Source organism: Sturnira hondurensis, unplaced genomic scaffold, assembly GCF_014824575.4.
Source record: "Sturnira hondurensis isolate 20B ecotype Veracruz unplaced genomic scaffold, ASM1482457v3 Scaffold0024990, whole genome shotgun sequence".
Lineage (NCBI taxonomy): Eukaryota > Metazoa > Chordata > Mammalia > Chiroptera > Phyllostomidae > Sturnira > Sturnira hondurensis.
In genome coordinates, this window is record NW_028097621.1 from 588,722 (window position 1) to 601,997 (window position 13,276).

At 41.3% G+C, this 13,276-nt stretch overlaps 1 protein-coding gene across 3 annotated transcripts; it reads left to right on the forward strand.

The window, feature by feature from the left end:
- The first annotated feature begins 1,342 nt into the window (after positions 1 to 1,342).
- Positions 1,343 to 9,592, forward strand: GJA8 (gap junction protein alpha 8). Of its 3 annotated transcripts, none has more exons than XM_037039048.1 (2): positions 1,343 to 1,740; positions 8,252 to 9,592. In XM_037039048.1, the coding sequence occupies exon 2, from the start codon at positions 8,263 to 8,265 to the stop codon at positions 9,580 to 9,582; it is 1,320 nt and encodes a 439-aa protein (XP_036894943.1). In that variant the 5' UTR covers positions 1,343 to 1,740; positions 8,252 to 8,262; the 3' UTR covers positions 9,583 to 9,592. The 3 variants fall into 3 exon arrangements, with proteins under 3 accessions (XP_036894943.1, XP_036894945.1, XP_036894946.1); XM_037039050.1 differs by having other exon boundaries at positions 1,343 to 1,535; positions 8,256 to 9,592; XM_037039051.1 differs by lacking the exon at positions 1,343 to 1,740 and adding an exon at positions 3,749 to 4,078 and having other exon boundaries at positions 8,256 to 9,592.
- The last annotated feature ends 3,684 nt before the right edge of the window (positions 9,593 to 13,276 follow it).

Consider the following 13,276-nt stretch of genomic DNA (forward strand, 5'->3'; position numbering starts at 1 on the left):
AGAAATCCTTGGATGGGAGTAGTCCACTTTGAAGAGAAACGTTATAGGTCCTGAAATGTCTCAGGGAAAAACACAAGCTTTAGGAATTAACATTTACAGTACTGAACATTCTCAAAAGAATTATCGAATTTCTTTCTTCTCCTCTCTGACTTATTATCTCACTGATAGTGAGAAACAGCCTTACCATTAGTTTTTTAACTGAGGGATTCCCTAGAAGGCATTGTCCCAGGCAATGAGGATCCTGAAACTTGGAAGTTCAAAAGAAATTCAAATTCTAAAGTAAATAAAACTGTGGGGTACTGAACATTTTAATAAATATGAAATTTGAGACCAGCTCTATATTGGTACCATCCTCCTTCAAATATCCACCATCAAAATACAATATGCCCATGACACCAGAAAGAATAATAAATTGGGGGAGGGAGAGTGGACACAGATTTTGGGGGGGGGGGGTGCTAACCCATAAAGTTGCCTTCAATTTTGTAGTCATATATTGCAGATTTCCTTAAACAATCGAAATTTCAACTATTTCTTGCTCCATTGGTTCTACAAAAATAATCTTGTAAAATAAAATGTTCTAATTTTTGGTTCTTAAAATTTGGTCAAAACAACCACTTTTGGTACCACTGCAATAGTCACAACACAGAAGGAAGTAGACCTCAGAGGCAGACAGTATCATTCCTCAGTAAGCCACACCATTATGTCATTCGAGAGCCTCTTGGTGAGCATCATACCCTCATTTCACAGATGGAGTAACTAAAGTCTAAAACTAATAGCTGGTGGTGCAGAATCCCATCAAAAGTATTTGTAACTATGAATGAAACAAGGTGGGAAATGTTATTACCTTGACAAACAGTGCCATAATTCTTTGGAATACCAAGGCCCCTTTTCAAAGAGGGAGAATGCCCTGCCAAAATTTAGGAGACATAAGAACAAACCACTAATGGAGGATGAAATATCATCTTTTGACAAAAGCTGGCCTCTCTCTGGGTTGTTTTTGGCACAGTCTGATTCAGAGCAAAAAAATGCACACAGGTGACCTCTTACTATCCCTAAATCCCTAATATTCCCCAAGCTGATAGTGAGACATTGAGAAAATACCCCTGGACTCAAGCCCCTAGAGAGAAGCCTTCCTGTTATAAAAGGGGCTGTCTTCTGCTAAAAGAAACTTTTGGAGGCTGCAAAAGCCCCATCTAAGCTTTTCCACATTAGCTTACCCTGCCCTCCTCCTCTCAGTGCCCAACATAGCTCTCCCATTCTCTCTCTCCTATTGTTTTCCAAACATCCCTCCCTTCATAAAAGCTGTCTGGCTGGGAGCTTAAAATATTGCTGGACAGTAAAACCTACCCATCAGGGCCAATGCAGTCATATCTGCTCAGTCATGTAGCACAGTAGGGGTGGGGTGGAGAAGTGGGAGGTGGGCTTTTAGGCAACAAAGGAAAGAGGCCAAAGTTGCCGTTTTGCTACTGAGCACCAAAGAAGAAAGAGAGCACATATTTCTTCGGGGGACTCTACTATTGGCAAGTTTTCTTTGGGTGATATAGTTTGTAGCCTCCCTATACCCCCTATCCCCAACCCCACTTCTTTCTCAACCTAATTGAAGGGCCATTTCTGGGCTTCTCCAAAAGGAAAAAGGTTGCCACTAAAGTTCAGTCTTGAGGTGGGATGACTGGACTTCAATTCTGAAAACCCTCTCAGAACTAGTAGAAGAGCTGGCAGAGGAGTGGAAGGTAAAGGAAGGTAGGAATGGGGGAGGGGTAGGAAATGTCCATATTTTAACTACAACTTGACTTTCTGAGGTCTTTTCATTTTTCAGAATGAATTAACATGCCACCAGAAATCCAAAGGGACCTAAACAAAGTATTTAATATTTATGAAATAGTTTTGTACCTTTTAAAATATTGATTATGCTATTACAGTTGTCCCATTCCCCCACCCTTATTCCCCTCCACTCTGCATACCCCATCCCACCCACATTCCCCCTCTTAGTTTATGTCCATGGGTCATACATATAAGTTTGGCTTCTACATTTCCTATACTATTCTTAACCTCCCCCTGTCTATTTTGTACCTACCATTTATGCTTTTTACTCCCTGTCCTTTTGCACCATTCTCCCCACTCCCTGATGATACCCCTCCATGTGATCTCTATTTCTGTGGTTCTGTTCCTGTTCTAGTTGTTTCTTAGTTTACTTTTGTTTTAGGTGTGGTTGTTAATAACTGTGAATTTGTTGTCATTTTACTGTTCATATTATTTATATTCTTTTTCTTAGATAAATTCTTTTAACACTTCATATAATAAGGGTGTGGTGATGATAAGCTCTTTAACTTGACCTTATGTGAGAAGCAGTTTATCTGCCCTTCCATTCTAAATGAAAGCTTTGCTGGATAGTGCAATCTTTGATGTAGGTCCTTGCATTTCATGACTTGAAATATTTCTTCCCTTCTTGCCTGTAAGGTCTCTTTGAGAAATCAGCTGACAGTCTTATGGGCAATCCTTTGTAGGTAGCTGTCTTCTTGTCTCTTGCTGATTCTAAGATTCTCTCCTTCATTTTAATCTTGGCAAATGTAATTATTATGTGCTTTGGTGTGCTCCTCCTTGGGTCCAACTTCTTTGAGACTCTCTCAGCTTCCTGGACTTCCTGGAAGTCTATTTCCTTTGCCAGATTGGGGACACTCTTCTTCATTATTTGTTCAAATAAGCTTTCAATTTGTTGCTGTCCCTCTTCTCCTTCTGGCACCCCTATAATGCAGATGTTGGAATGTTTAAAGACGTCCTGGAGGTTCCTAAGCCTCTCTTTATTTTTAAAAAATTCTTGTTTCTTCATTCTTTTCTGATTGGATGTTTCTTTCTCCCTTCTGGTCCACTCCATTGATTTGAGTCCCTGTTTCCTTCCCATCATTATTGGTTCCCTGTACATTTTCCTTTATTTCACTTACTATTGACTTCAGTTTTTCATCTAATTTGTGACTGAATTCAACCAATCCTGTAAGCATCCTGATTACCGGTGTTTTGAACTGTGCACCTGATACGTTGGCTATCTTATTGTTGCTTAGTTATATTTTTTCTGGAGCTTTGATCTGTTCTTTCATTTGGGCTATTTTTTGTGTGTCTTGATGCACCTGTTACATAGTGAGGGGCAGAGCCTTAGGTATTCACCAGGGTGGGCAACCTACACCACTGCTTTTTGATGCTGTTCTGTGGGGAAGAGGTTGAGAGGGAACAATGGCACTTGCTCCACTCTCCACCAAATTTCAGTCACTTCCTCTGCTACCCACAGCAAAGTGGGCCCTTCTGGTGCTAATTCCCAGGGGGGTTGGCTTGTGTATGTTCTAGAACTCTGGGGGTCTCTGCAATGAACTCTCCTGTGAGGCTGAAAGTTTCTCCTGCTGCCACCTCAACCCCCACTGGTATTTTCAGTCAGTGGTTTGAGGCTTTATTTCCCCAAGCTGAAACCCAGGGTTGTGAGGTCTGTCTTCGTTCCCCAAGTGTCCCTCCTGGTTTATCCACACATGAGTGTGGGACTGCCCACTAGACCAGCCGCCACCTTCCTGGTCTGCCAGCTGCTGCCTTGCCTGTCTTGCTCCACAATCCACTGCTTCACTGGTCCACCTTTCCCGCCCCAGTCCTCCACTGCTGCTTTGCTGTGAGTCCTCTCTCTGGATGGACATTTTTTCTTTAATTCCTTAGTTGTTGGAATTCCATACAGTTCAATTTCCTATCAGTTCTTGTTGGTTTTGGTTTTTAAATTGTTGTTGTTCTTTTGGTTGTGTGAGGATGCACAGTGTGTCTACCTATGTCTTCATTTTGGCTGAAAGTCCAGTTTTGTACTTCTTCACTCAAATTCTGCAATGGGAGTAATAGTAATAACTATTGAATATTGTTAGTATAGTGGAGGCTTAATGCTCAGAATTTTCAATAGAGTGTTTCATGGATCACAGAAGTGGGTCTGGCTAAGAACTGCAAAACTTCCTGAAAGTTGGTTCTGTTGTCTCTCTGTGGGAGCTGCTGGCTATGTAGCTACTCTAGAAACATGAAAGGAGTCACATTTATTATCCTTTGTCAACTGGAATGGTAAGTGACCATCTAATCCTTTGAGGAGCTTGTTAACACAGATGTGTGTGTTGTTCTGCCTCTTCAACACCAGAAGAAATATATGCTATACTGGAAATTGCCCTGGGTTTGTTACTGGAGAGCCAGGACCTGCATCCCACCTCTAACCTCACCAGCTGAGTCATTTTACTTTACCTCCTAGTTTGTGTTCCACCTGATAATGGGGACTGGTAATGCCTAATTCACTAGCTCTCAAACATACATCTGTGGAACTGTCAGTTCTGGTCCAAATGAATTTTTCATCAGACTATGATAAAAATGAGAGAATGATGTAGTGAACAACATAGCAAATTTTTCATCAAGTTAAATGTGTTTGATTTAAAGGCCCATCTTTCACTCTGAAACTGTCTTTTCTAGTTTTGTGGTATTAAAATTCCTTTTTTATGAAATAATGGTGAAAATGGACTGTAGTCATAGTTAGTGGTTTAATACGTTTCTTATTTTTAAGTCCTTGTTTGGAAAAATAAGAAGTCAGTAGCCCTGACTTCTGACTTATGGTCAGAAGTCACCCTATTTACTAATCACCCTATTGTGTTGTTGTTGTTATTGTACTACCCTGTGAAATCAAAGTGTGAGAATCACTGACTTAGTTCATAGGATGTTTGTTTATAGGATTGAAATAAGACATGTGAAAGCATATAATTTATAAATAGATAAGGGCTACCCAAACCTAAGGTGTTATTTTAATTGTTACCTAAAACCAAAACCTGCTGGTGGGATGTTTTGGTGGACACCCTGGGGGTGGAAGCTTGAACTCCACTGTTTAGCTTCCATTTGTAATCTGTTCACTAAATTTTCACAAGCAAAAGAAAACAGAGAATTTATTTTTAAACAAAAGGAGAGAAATATTCTTCCTTTGGTTTAGATTTCTCACTGCTTCAGTGAAACAGTTTGCTCTGACTTCCTTGAAATATTAATTTATTTTTTATTTATATTTTAAAGAAAAAGATTTTTAAATTTATTTTTAGAGAGAGAGGAAGGGAGGGAGAAAAGATGGCAGAGAAACATCAGTGTGTGGTTGCCCCTCAAGTGACCTGGCCCACAACCCAGGCATGTGCCCTGACCAGGAATCGAAATGGTAACCCTTTGGTTCACAGGCCAACACTCAATCCACTGAGCCACACTGGCCAGGGAATGAAGTGTAAATTTAATTGTTAGACATCAGGAACTTGAGGCACTTTCCCTCAGCACCTCTAAGTCTTCTCTCCTTATCAGCATAGTTGGCTTGTTTCAATGGCATGGAATTGAAAAACCTTTGTCCTAAGTTACAGTTTCTGTCCTTTCATTGTTACAAGAAATGTTATAACAACACTTAAAAAAACACCCAAACAATGCTAACAATGCAGGGTAGGGTGTAGAAGAGACTGCTTGTCTTTCTTGAGCCTGGAAATTAAAAATGAGGTAGTCGGGAGGGTCTTCATGTGCATGAATATGTGTCATGATACTCATATTTGGTCTTATACAAACAGTATCTCAAAACCAGTTTTAGATCAATTTACTATCCTTGTTTAGTAGTTGCCATTTCTTTGCGAGTCTTCAATCTCCCCACTGCTACCTACATCAAAAAGGACTCAAGTTTTCTAGACTCTAAGTAATACTGGTACTATATGCACTGAGGGATTGAGAATTTCATATTTCAGACAATGACTGTGGGTCCCATCCACTGGTGTCTATGGAGCTCCCACTCTGTGATGACTTTGTTCTGTGTCATGGTGTTTCATGGAAGATAAAGGCAAAATGGTACCTGTTCTTGAGAGCTTTTGTCCTAAAGGGGAAAGACAAAACTATAAACATACAGTCCTGAGAGCATGGGCTTGCCATACACATTTATGTGGGTACATGAGTGAAATACACACAGAAATCCTAAAGGACTAATATGATACATACAATATAAGTAATATTTCAAAACCAAGTTGATATATCAATGGGGATAAGATATTAGCAAAACTAGATTTAGAGTACCTTAATGCCAGACTTGATCTGATAAGAGTAAAATACATAGTTGTTATTCTAACATGAATGTTAAAATTAACTATCTAATAAGAAATTTTGATTTTTCTTTTTTTTTTTCTCTACCATCAATTGGATTTATGCTTGGGCTGCTTATCTGATTGTGATGTTTCCCATTTTGGGGGTGGGAAACAATGTGGAATGACTACCATTCTTTACAGGGCAAACACTGATTTAACTGTATTTTGAAGAGTGTTATCAGCAGAAGTATAACTAGATACATGCAACTAAGATTCTGAACTGATGGTTCTGATTAGAGGATCCTCTCTTACCCTCAATTCTCCACTCCTACAAAGAACTCCTCCCAATACCAGTCATGGCTGGGAATGCCACAGCTACTCTCATCTTCCCAGGAGGAGGGAAGATGAGAGCAGCCTCCTAATTGAATGCCTTACCTAATTGAGAGTTTCTGGGGCTCCAAGAAGAGCAATGTCCTCTGCCCTCTAACAAGAAGCAGATAGCTGTTTTGCATACCCTGAGAGCACAGGCTGGGCATTGCTCATGCCTGCAATCAGTATTGGCAATCAAGTACTGTCTAGTCAAGCTCCAAACCACAGGTTGGAAGGAGGCTTTAGGATGCCATTTTGTTTATCCTCTCCTAAAGATAAAAATCATACCTAATTTAAGAAACCATTTTTCAACACTCATTCAAGGGTTTAACAAATATCACTATCATTAAGCAGTGGGCATATTACTTTGGTCTCATGTAACTTCTGATCCTATAGGGTAGGACATAGCTGGAAGAAGCCCTAAACAGCATCTCTCAGAAGGACAGTGATGAGTAAATACCACAACTCTAGTAATGTCCAAACTGGAGGAACATCTGTCTTAGATTGAGGTGGAAGTTTTGGTCATAGTCCTTCATAAGTTACAGGCTTGCACTGAATGAATGACCTGGTTTGTATCCATCATCCGTGTCACTCAACCCCATTTACATTAGTCATTGCTGTTGCTAAGGCATTATATATTACCATGTTTACTGGTTGTTGTTTTTTTTGTTTTTACAGGTCAATTTTTAGCTCTTAGAAAATAACCACATATTACAAACACTAACAACTTTCATTCTGTAAGACACTAAAAATGTCCTAGTGGACCTTCTTCACTCAAAAATATAGTTCCTTCCCAAAGCACTCTCTCCATTCACTAGGTTTAAAAGAGTAATAAAAATGATTTTAAAAACATGCTCTCAATTTGTAAAGCTATTAAGAAGGGTGTACAGATTTCAACTTGGAGAAAAGAAAACATAAATCAAGACTATGGGAGTCAGAACTGTGTAGCTCTGATCTCAGACAGTATATCTCACTGGTGTAATGGAAAGGATCCAACCTTTGGAATCAGACAGATCTGCCGCTCATTAGTTCATCACAGACTATTTATTTAACCTCTGTAAGCCTCGGTTTTCTCCTTTGTTGGAATCAAGTTTATTAACAAACACTTACCAAGCTCTCATTATTTGCTGAGCTCTGTGACAAACATTGAGTATACAGCTATAAATAAAGCAGGTGTGGGCCATATCCTCATGAAGAGTACAGTCTATCAGGATCAAGTTAAATAAAATAATACAATGTCAAAGGTCTATCACAAAGTACATATTCAATAAATATCAGTTTCCTTCCACTTCCCTTCAAACATATGATCATTATATAGCTCAATATAGTCAAAAGTAAGATAGCTACTGACAATTCAATTTCATAGCTACAATTTTATAGGGCACCCAGATACTCATGGAATATGAAGCTTAGTATTATGCCTCATGAACCTTAGTTCTGCCTATGATTTAATCTAATTCCATGTAACCATGGATTTCTATTTATGGTCCACAATGCATCCATATTTTGTGTGGAGTTCAAGTAATTATATACATATTTACCCTTTTAGATGGCTTGTGAAGTGAATGAGAACCAGTATTACCATTAAACCCAATTTACAGATAAGGGAGTTAATGGAAGTGGGTTTTTAATGCTCCTTTTGTCCCCTAGTCCTAGTCTGTACAGAGAAAGCACTCAATAGATGCTATTTACATGTGGATTGTTCCAACAACTCAAAAAGGAGAGGGAGTCTAAGGGTTAGTAGAGACTGACTCTGGGTTGCACTGCAGCCCCTCAGCTTTTGTCTTTCCCTCCTCCTGGTAGGTGAGAAATGGGCGACTGGAGTTTCCTGGGAAACATCTTGGAAGAGGTGAATGAGCACTCCACAATCATTGGCCGAGTCTGGCTCACTGTGCTTTTTATCTTCCGGATCCTTATCCTTGGCACAGCCGCTGAGTTTGTGTGGGGAGATGAGCAGTCCGACTTTGTTTGTAACACCCAGCAGCCAGGCTGTGAGAATGTCTGCTATGATGAGGCCTTCCCCATCTCCCATATCCGCCTCTGGGTGCTACAGATCATCTTTGTCTCCACACCATCGTTGGTGTATGTGGGTCACGCCATGCACCATGTGCGCAGGGAAGAGAAGAGCAAGGAGCGTGAGGCAGAGGAGCTGTGTCAGCAGGCAACAGGCAACTGTGGGGAGAGGGGGCCACTCCCCCCTGACCAGAGCAGCATCAGAAAAAGCAGCAGCAGCAGCAAAGGCACCAAGTTCAGGCTGGAGGGGACCTTGCTGAGGACCTACATCTGTCACATCATCTTCAAGACCCTCTTTGAGGTGGGTTTCATAGTGGGCCACTACTTCCTGTACGGGTTCCAAATCCTGCCCCTTTATCGCTGTAGCCGGTGGCCCTGCCCCAACGTGGTGGACTGCTTTGTGTCACGGCCCACGGAGAAAACCATCTTCATCCTGTTCATGTTGTCTGTGGCCTCTGTGTCCCTCTTCCTCAATGTTCTAGAGATGAGCCACCTTGGCCTGAAGAGGATCCAGTCTGCCTTTAAGAGGTCCATTGAGCAGCCACTGGGGGAGATTCCGGAGAAGTCCCTCCACTCCATCACGGTCTCCTCCATCCAGAAAGCCAAGGGCTACCAGCTCCTCGAAGAAGAGAAAATAGTGTCCCACTATTTTCCTTTGACTGAGGTCGGCAGGGTGGAGACCAGCCCACTTTCTGCCAAGCCTTTCAATCAGTTTGAGGAGCAGATGGGCACAGGGCCTCTAGGGGACCTGTCTGTGGCTTACCAAGAGACACTGCCTTCCTATACTCAGGTGGGAAGACAGGGAGTTGAGGGGATCGAGCAACCAGTAGAGGAAAGAGCAGAACCCAAGGTGGCTGAGAAGAGGCAGAAATCAGAGAGAGTGAGCACAGGAGGGCAGGGGACTGCAGCAGTGTTGGAGGGCAGGGGAGAAGAGACCCCCAGAGTAGGGAAGGAGGGTGAGGAGCAAGAGCTGTTGACTGAGAAGGTGTCAAAGCAAAGCCTGCCCACTGAGAAGGCACCTTTCCTGTTCCCAGAGGTGACTGGGGATGATACCAGATCCCTAAGCAGGCTGAGCAAAAACAGCAGCCGGGCCAGATCAGATGATCTAACAGTATGAAGTGGTGCCAGAAAGAAAAGAAGAGAAGTAAAGAGAGGAAAGGAAAAAAGAAAAGAAAAGAAAAGAAGAGAAAAGAAAAGAAAGGAAAGGAAAAGAAAAGAAAAAAGAAAAAAGAAAACACCTGAGCTAACCCCATAGGGCCAGATAAAAGGAAAAGATGACAATACGATTTGAGTTTGCTGTCCATCCCCTCACACACAGGCATGCAGTGGAACATTGAGTGCTGTACAACTAGGACATTCTTTCCTATTTATAAGAGCTACCAATATAGATATATTGTCCTGTCAAAGTTTTCAGTCTCATATGACTGTCTCACTCCTCTACCCCAGCAGCTCTGGGACTCTGCTTTGGACCCCATTTCTCCATAGAAATCCTTCTGATCAGAGTTGTGAGAGCCTCATAACCTTTTACTAGTGTTGTCTCAGACTTACTAACCCAGTCAGACTTTGTCACCCCAGTCTTTTCCTAGCAGACACCATGTGACCCTATATCAGGAGTCCCAAATGCAAATGCCTACAGAATACAGGCATGTGATTTTTGACTGGTGAGGTGACCCTGTTCTAATGCCATGGGAGAGCTAGGGCTGTGAAAATTGGAGAGCAGTGGGCAGCTGCTGCTACATTACAAACAGTAGTATGGGGCCATCTGATTTTTTCAAGAGAAGCCAGAAATGCAAACATTTAAATGAAATTTCCAATATTTTTAACTAAAAATAAATGTCAACTAAATTTTAAATATGCCATGTGGGCCAAATAAAAATGTGTAAGCCAAACTGAACCTGTGTGGTACCAACTTGCAAGGTCAGCTTATACTAGTGAGCCCAGCTTTCCTATGTATTGGTCATATCATTTATAGTTTTGTCTTCTTTCTGTAGCTTCTGAACCTCTTTGCACCATTTTGGAGTGTTCATTTGAAATCATGAGTCCAAGAGATACCTAGAGTTCTCACTGTCCTTTCTTTTGAATCACTGTAGGCCCTGGGTTCAGACACAGTTACATCCCTTGTATTGCTGGAAGTCTGCCCTGGGAACCATCAGAGAAAGAAAGCAAGATCCCAAACCCCTGCCTTGTAGACTAAAAAGCCTTTGAGGCCTGGTAGTAATGTTCTTCCTTGATCCAAAGAAGACCCTTTTCTTTCCTCTCCTCTAAATATATACCTCTTTTCAAGCTCTCAGGCACCAACTGTGTAAGAAAAGGCCCATTGAAGTGGCACTAGGAACAGTCTCCTACAAGTTGTAAGTCCTAACAGCCAGGGCCCCAAAGTTCAGTTCCAGGCCAGGCTTCAACCCTAAAAGGGATATAGAGACTAAAGGAAACAAGAGGGCTCTTATTGAAGGTCTCCAATGCTTCATCCCCACAACCAATAATCTTCGAATATAGAGACCAAGTCAGGGGAAATCCTCAGGTAAAGTAAATATTTTACACACGTACCAATTTTACCTAGAGCCAACCAATGCTCAGAGCAGAGGGAGAAAGTCAGTGGTCATCAAGATGGTTCCTCTAAACCAAAGTTATGCTTCATGGACTGCGGTGCCAAGGCTAAGGTAGGAGGTATAGAAACCAAGTTGACATGGGAGGGATCTGGACAGAAGACCAGCAAGGGACTCAAAAAGGTTCCTAGAAAAACTACCCTGATTCTGTCTCCCCCACAACCAGCATCATCCTAAAATATGCAAATCCCTGGTACTGCCCTCTGGTTACCAACTTTTTTAGATATTTAGTCCAGAGTAGAGACTTCTCTGAAACTATTCCCTGTGACAATATTGCCATTTCTTGGTGGCTCATTATAAAGCTGAAGGGTCTAAAAAATGAAGTTCATTCTAAGGTCTGATTGATAATTAGTCCAGGGAAAATTTACATTTTAAAAGAGAAAGCCTAAAATATATTTTACCTGGGTTCCTCCAAAGTGGTCAACCTTCAGTGAAGGACTGTATTGACTGACCAATAGAAGAGATATTTATCTTATAAACATGAGACTTTCTGGCTACTGCTTGAATCTTCCCTTTGCAGTCAACACTATCCATACCTCCTTCTATAAGGTAAGAGAAGTAACAAAATCGCTTGAGGACCAGACAATGTGTATTGACCCCTCAATGGCTACACTATTGTTCCTACAATTTTGCTCTCATAGACCAATTTTAAGAAAACATAAACTCAGAGCCTGAAAACAGCCTGATCTTTATCAGGATAAAAGATAAAGTATCTGTCTCGACCAGGACCTGGTCAAAAAAAAAGAAAGAAAGAAAAACTGTCCTATGTGGAAACAAGTGGTGCTATTTAGAAACAGTTGTGGAATCTGGTCTCCTCTCTGCTGGGCCACAGTTTGTTTGTAAGTGAGTACATTTTCTTGCATGAAACAGCATCTTGTTTCACTCTCTCTGCCTATCCCACCACCATGGAAGTTGACATTTTCCCTTAGTCTTCCCCCCAAAAGATGAAACTATTTTGGAAAAAACAAAAGCACAAAGGGACCAGGAATTTTATTTTCTATTTTGCCATGTAGGAGCTGTGTTATTATCACCTTTTAACCTCTCTGTACCTCAGTTTTCTGTCTACGAACTAAAGATAGCATTTGCCACCTACCTACCTCCAGGGTGATCATAAGGATTAATGAATTGACTCCCAAACCTGGAGCCTGCTGAGTGGTGCCACTTCCTGAGAGGTTACTCCAACAACAGGGAGACTGGGAAGAAGGGCAAGTTGGTGCTTTCTATCTGTCGTTCCCCATCTGCCTAGCCATGACCTGGTGAGAGTTTTTCAGTGTGGAATAGACACTCCAGAGATCAGTTTCTCAGAGAAGACACAACACAGACTCCTGGACACCATATGTTAAGTAGGAACCTGAGACTCTCTGACCTTGAAAAATGTCTGTGGATGAGTTTGCAATTACTTTTATCCTCTAAAAAATGTCCCTTCATGCCCCACCTTAATTACTGTCACCTTCCATTCATAGGCATCTCTGGGTCTGTGGAGGCTCTTATTCTCACTATACAGCTAGATCTCTCCATATACATTTTGAGGCAAATAATTATGACTGACTCAGGATTATAATCCCCTGGGCTTCATTAGCTCCAGTTCTAAATCTTACTCCTTGTCCTTCTCTTTAGGGCACATGCACCTATCAATAAAAAGTATTGGACAGGAAGACATAAAAAGTGTCATTCCCTTCAGAGGAAAAGGATTGATTGATTAATAGCAGTTATAACACATTCATCAGGGATAGTCTGTGACCAGGAGGGATAGAGTTACTTAAAGTTCAGTTCGAAAGTTTCAAACCTAACTCTGCTATCCCCATGCCTAGCATTTGGGTCATTAGAAACAGGCCTATCTGTTTTTCACCAAAACTTTGTCACTTACCACACAGGTGAAGCACCCAATACAGAATTAAACAAATATTACTGAAAGGTCAATGAGACCTACGGATCAGCTTTTCCCATAAAGAGCAATAAAGCTCAAGTCAAAAGTGTTAGCTGTTCCTTGTTGACTCTGGCAACACAGAGATGTCACATACCTGTTCCATAGGACAATTTTCTTCTCAATTAAGGGTAACATGTTTTGTCCCTCCTTCACAAGATGTATTATCAAGTGAATTAATACCCAGGAAACACTATGAGCATACTATAAGAAATTAGTGAGTTTTCTTTAACTCACTAATTTGGAAATAAAAGAAAAGGGAGGAAGGCCTATCTGGATTG